Raw genomic sequence first — 6,042 nt, forward strand, 5'->3', positions numbered from 1 at the left:
TTTGAGTAGTATCCTTTGAGGAAAGCAGAACTGTTTCCCTGGGGTCCATTTATCACTGTTTGTTCCTAATTAGAAAACTGAAAATGCAATATGCATGACTCACATTTTCAGTGTTGTCTTTGGACTGATGTATCATTCCTTGTGCTTCCTCAGGAACTTTTATTCATTTCCTAATTTTTTTTTTATTTTTTTTTTAAGGTTTCTGACAGATGTGACTCCATCTTCGTTAATGGCAAGGAAATGAAAAGCAAAGTGGATACTATTGTTAACTTCACTTATCAGCATTTTACCACCCAATTAGAAGTGACTGTCTGGGTTCCAAGGCTCCCACTGCAAATAGAGATTTCTGATACAGAGCTTAGCCAGATCAAAGGCTGGAGAATACCTGTCACCTCCAATAAAAGGTATGTTTGCAGCATTGACTCAGCCCAGACACGTGCCCAGTGTCTGATTTTAGAACACAACCATTTTTGAAGTGTTTCTCAGAATCTCAACTCTCCTGCTTATCAGCTTTACAGGCTGTCTTAGCCTTCATTAAAACAGCCAACAATGACATCACTAGGCTGCATTTTATCCTGATCTATATAGTTTAAAAGTCAGTGGCTTTGCTTGGAGCGTTAATCAATTCCACACAATCTCAGGAAATCATATCATACACTCTGATGGGCAAAGCTGAGGAAAAGGATCTGGTCCTCTCCCATGGTATGTAGCATTGTGTGTGTGTGTATAAAATATTCAGCACAGACAGTGCTCAAGTTTCTGTTTACAGTGCCAAATAACATGGGGCCAAGGAGGGAGTCAGGGCACTGGGCACTGCCATGGGGGTTGGACCAGATGATCATTAAAGGTCTCTTTCAACCCAAACCATTCTGTGATTCTATGACTTTGGGTGGCTATTCTCTGTGCAGATGCACTGACCTGCTTGAAGCATTGCTTAGCAGGTCTGAACTAGGTTAAAAAACAACTTACACTCCTATTGAAGACCATGTGCTGGTGAATGGATTCTACCAGGAAAATGTGGATAGGGAAAAAAAGAGGGGAAAGGATGCAGGGATTTTAACCTCAGTCCCCCATTATTCCTTTACTGAAAATACCCATTCTAGAATAACCATCATTTGGACAATTTGCAAGATTAAGAACTTCCAGGAACACTGCTATATTGGTGGATTTCAGGCAACGTTGAAAAATATCACTGGAGAACAAGGCATGACACCAGCTCAGATTTATAATACAGTGAAAAAGCCTTTCTGGCAGCAGTAACTGCAGTGCTAAAACAGTGGCAGTTCTAGCTAAAGCACTCGATTGCCCAGGAGAACATCTCAGCTACTGAAGAGCCTTAAAGAGCCCAAACAGACAGCAGAGGAGTAGAATTACCCAACACTTTACGAGGGCATAAAACTAAGGGCAATAGGACACAATTTACAGAATACTCAGATAATGAGCTCCAGAGAAGGGGAATGACTTACCACTTGACTACGTGGACATTTTTTCTGGCTTTGACAGAAGAGCTGATGAATATCTGGTATAAGAGTAATTAGTGTGTTTGCTTCAGTGACAAAAGCAGCGTTGCCATATGTGGCAGGAAGAGCTGTGCTAGGTGAGGAATGAACAGATGTTGACTGCTTAAAGTTTCACTGAGCTTACCTTCTCCTGCCTCTAACACAACTAGTGCTGTACCACTCATTCCCTTAGGCACAGCTCCTGCTAAAAGCAGGAGGGATTTTGCTGAGTAAACGTCTGCAGGATTAGGCTGTTGGTGTTTATTATAGGAGTAAACTTTGAGCAGAAAGCTCAGTGAGTGAGACATTCAGCTGTGGCTAACGGTTGTGGCCATGCTGAAGTTAAACCCATTACACACAGTGCTGGAAATGTACCCCCTGGAGTCTACTTGTGATTTATTTGGCAGCTGAAATAAAGATAATGGTCTGAGTTTGCTCTGTTTGCAAGCTGACAAACTTCCCAAAGTTTTGGTGCAAAGTGTTTGCTGCTGCTCAAATTACACATGAGCTGCTGCACATTTCAGCATGTGTTTTCCATGGAGGTTGGGAGAGAAAGTATGGACACTGTGACAGTCCCTAGAACTGCAGCTGGTTGGTCATGATGTTATGTGTCAATGGTCCACAACCTTGTGAAGGGGAAAGGTTCAATTGGAAATAAATTATTTCCTGTTATTTATCAGTCCAGGGTTAGGATTAGTTGTGCTCACTCTGACTTTACGTACTTTGTACATAAATTTTTACAATCCTTTATTTTTAGATTTGGATGTTTTTTTTACCTGAGATTTAGTGGCTTTTCCTTTTGGCTCTTTTAAAAAAAATTTTCTCTCCATTTTTAAAATCTGTTTATACATCCATCTCCTACCTGTTTCCCACTATCCTAAACATAGGAGAGTTTTTATGATGAGTTTTTGAGTGGTGGCCTGAAGCACTCAAGACATTGGGACTAGAGTCAGGAGCTGCAGGGTGTTTTTCTGAACCCTCATTCAGGCACAGAGCCAGAAGATTACATTCACTTACTCTGAGCAATGATGCAACCTGGAATTCCTCACAGTGCCTGCCCAGTCTGTCTAGGACAGTGTTAGTAGAATGAGGAAGATGCTTTATGTAATACCTGAGAATAGGTTTGAAAGAGAGCAAGCAGAGTGCTCTGATCTCTAAAAACCACCCCAAATCCAAGCATTTCCCAGCAGGTGTGGTAGCCATAGCATTGTGTTGCTCCATTTTCATGTAAAAGCCAATATTTGCAATTTGCATGAGGTTTTTGATATCTATCCTTGAACAAAACTCATGGATTCTCTCCAAAGTCCCTGCCAACAGGCTCAGACAGTCTTAAACTTAGGTTCAGTCACACAGAGGCCACAGGTCAACTGAAACTGGAAGGATCACAATGTGACTTCTTCACTCCTCACCTCACCACAGACAAAACCATTTTCTACTCTCCTCATGTCCATTAGGGTTGGTGTCCTCACACTACTCCTTGTTTTCTCAGCAAGAACTAAACAAACAGCATTGCTATAAAGTCAATATACAGAAGGTAAAATTTTAGAGCACTTCTTACAGGGATTGTGCAGAGACACTTCAGCAACCTCCAAACCTTCATCTCCTGTGGCTCCCCCAGGGCCTCATTCCCACACAATGTGGTTCTACTGGTTCTGTTCTCTGAGGGGCTGAGCCAGATGGCAAAATAGAACTGGGTTTACAATAGTATTTTAAACGTTTTTATTGGTGTTGTTGACAGAAGAAATGTTTGTGAAACTACTGCCTCAGCATGGCTGTTCTTCATCTGAATAGAGCTGCTTCTATTTCAGCCCTGAAAAAGTGTTTATATGCCCCAAATCACATCTGTTCTTTCCAGTGATGTTTGTTGATCTAGTAAAATGTATTGCTTCTCCCTATAAACCCTGTCATGTTTGTAATTGTAAAATACATGTGATTACAGACGTGTTTGCTCATCTAACTTCATGACTGATTTCCATAATGCAGTGAAGAAGAGAGGGGCTTTACAAATATCACAGTTTGAACTGTGTTGGGTTTCAGCTGGTCTGAACTGCTGCAAGAGCAGGAACTTGCTAGAGGAATAGAAAGACAAAAACAGGCTTGTTTTTTGTGCCAGAAATTGGGAAAAAATAACCCCTTATCTCCCCTGTGTAAGAGCAGCAATATAATTTACCAGATCAGTCTGTAAATATATAGCAAATCTTTATTATTATCAAGAGGAGAACTTGATCTATGCTTAGTGCTACTGCAGATATGAAGAGCCTCCCCTGCCAGATGGAAGTTGGCTCCACAGATCATCTCATGACTAATGCATGGTATGTGGTGCTTGAACCAGCATGGGCTGACTGAACTACTGCAATGGGCTGCAAAAAAACCACAGTCTCGGCAAACAAAAGGTGTATATTTAAATTAAAGTCAAATATTAGAGTGTAGAAGAAGTCCTTGCAGACTCTGCTCGTCTAACAAGAACATTTATTCTGATTCCTCATGCATCTGCAAAAATAATTACCTTCTTCTTGAGGTTCCTGCACTAGCTCTGTGCACACATATTTACCTGGGCTGAGTGGCTGCAACTTGCATTAAATAGGAATTGTATGGCTAAATTCTCACTGAACAAGCTGGAAATGTAATTTAAGTAAATATTTGCATCCGAGATAGGACATTGTTTCCAGGAGGCTCCCAGGGAGGTCAACATCAAACAGTGTGACTTCAGCAGGTGCTTCACTATCAGGCACAGAGTTTATTGGGTTTGACCAGCTCTGCTTTGCTCCTGTCTAGTATTGGAGGCAAAGGCAGGAAAGTTAGCCTGAGTTAAAAGCAGGGAAGGAAAACCTGCTTTAGTTAAACCCATGTGAGTGCTGCCCCTCAGAAGGAAAGCCATACTTTAAGGTGAATTAAGTGAACCTGGAACCAAACCATTCCATTTGTGAATAACAGCATCTGCACAAAGCCTGAACATGCTGTAAATTCACTCCTTTAGTTAATTGACTTTAATGTCCTATGGAGATAAGGCCTTAGAGATTTTTTCCTAATAGGTAGGCTGTATTTCCAAGTTCTGTACAAGCACCAAATTGCACTCCTTGAACTGTGAGTGGAGCTATGTGCAGCTTATTTCTGTAGCTTCTACTAAATCAACTTCTAGTGCTTTGTATTTTATATCCGAATGAGATAGATTTTTTTTTCAGTTAAGGGTGTTACAAATGTTTCTTAAATACATGACTCTTTTTAATGAGCATTTCAAATTCAAAACCAGCAAAACTGATTTCTTTAGGATTTCTTTTCAACAGGAGATTAGCATCTGGCCCAAGAAGGTGATGCCTGGTATGAGAGTGGTACTAATTAAAAGAGACATACTCAAAATGCTCTCAGTGTCTCCAATGTGAAGCTGACAGATCACTGATTAGATCAGTGCTAGCTGCTTTAACTCAGCTCTCTGGCAAAGCCTTTCTCTGTGTGAAATGTAAATTATATGTAATTCTGGCACCCTTGGTTCACTCCAGAACAGCAAAAAAACCTCTTCCAAGCAAGTTTGCCAAGCAGCAAGAAACAGGATAAGAAGGATTCTGAGAGATATTCAGAGATGATCAAGGGGGGGAAAAAAAGCACAACATGCAACAATAGCTCATGAGGACACATCTCTAACAGCAAATGAGCTCTCTGCTTAATGAAGGATTTGAAGCCTACTGAAAACACTGTGGCAAGAAGTTTAAAGGGAATTATGCAATTCAGTGGATCTCAAACATTTTGTTGCACTCCTGGAGACAAAACATTGGCTGACTACCCAGTCTTGATTTTGTGGCTTTAAAGTGGAAAATTATATCCTTTGTTTAAGAAATAGAAAGAGCTTGAGTGGGTACCTGGTAAAACACACTTGCAGAGCTTCTATCGAAAATTCAGACACCTCACTGAAGTTTTAAGCAGTGAAATAAGCACAGAAACAAATATGAATAACAGTAACACATTAGATCTGAGTAACACATAGAATCACAGAATGGTTTGGCTTGTAAGAGACCTTGAAGACCATCTAGTTCCAACCCCCTGCCATGACCAGGGACAAGCATCAGGTTGTGTAACAGATTTGTCTGAAATAAATGATGCTAGTGTGAATGTTGAACACGTGAACATTTTCTTTAAGCCCCAGAACACTGGTTCTGTGTCTCTTCCCATAAGAAGACTGGTTACACTGGATTTTTTTTCCCCAAAATTCCATAAGTACTTCTTACCTGAATAGCTTTTGTGCACTTTTCTCCAATTCTGCACAGGCACTAATATTCTGTCTGGGTCAAATCCCAGAATCTCAGAGCTAAACCTGGACTTCCCGAGGTCTGAGAATGTTCAGAGCTGGGTTATGGTTTAGGTGACTTGAAGAGGGTCAAAATACAGGAATAAATTGGAAGTGGGAATGTTAAGGAGGTCATAAACTCTTTTACCCCATAAATAGACACGGGTCACAGAAGCTCTATGAATATCTCCTTCCAGCCCTTTCTTTGCAGCTGTTTTGCTGACTGGTTGACTTCAGCTCATAGTCCAGATTGCCACTGGTGTA

The 6,042-nt window shown here is 40.8% G+C and overlaps 1 protein-coding gene across 1 annotated transcript in view; it reads left to right on the forward strand.

The window, feature by feature from the left end:
* The first annotated feature begins 201 nt into the window (after window positions 1-201).
* Window positions 202-6,042, forward strand: part of TMEM132B (transmembrane protein 132B) — an 11,943-nt gene continuing 6,102 nt past the window's right edge. Inside the window, 1 exon segment of the mRNA XM_009075913.1 lies at window positions 202-404. Within this exon segment, the coding sequence (XP_009074161.1) occupies window positions 241-404 (164 nt within the window). The 5' untranslated portion in view covers window positions 202-240.

Source organism: Acanthisitta chloris, unplaced genomic scaffold (genome assembly GCF_000695815.1).
Source record: "Acanthisitta chloris isolate BGI_N310 unplaced genomic scaffold, ASM69581v1 scaffold26355, whole genome shotgun sequence".
In the NCBI taxonomy this organism is placed as follows: domain Eukaryota; kingdom Metazoa; phylum Chordata; class Aves; order Passeriformes; family Acanthisittidae; genus Acanthisitta; species Acanthisitta chloris.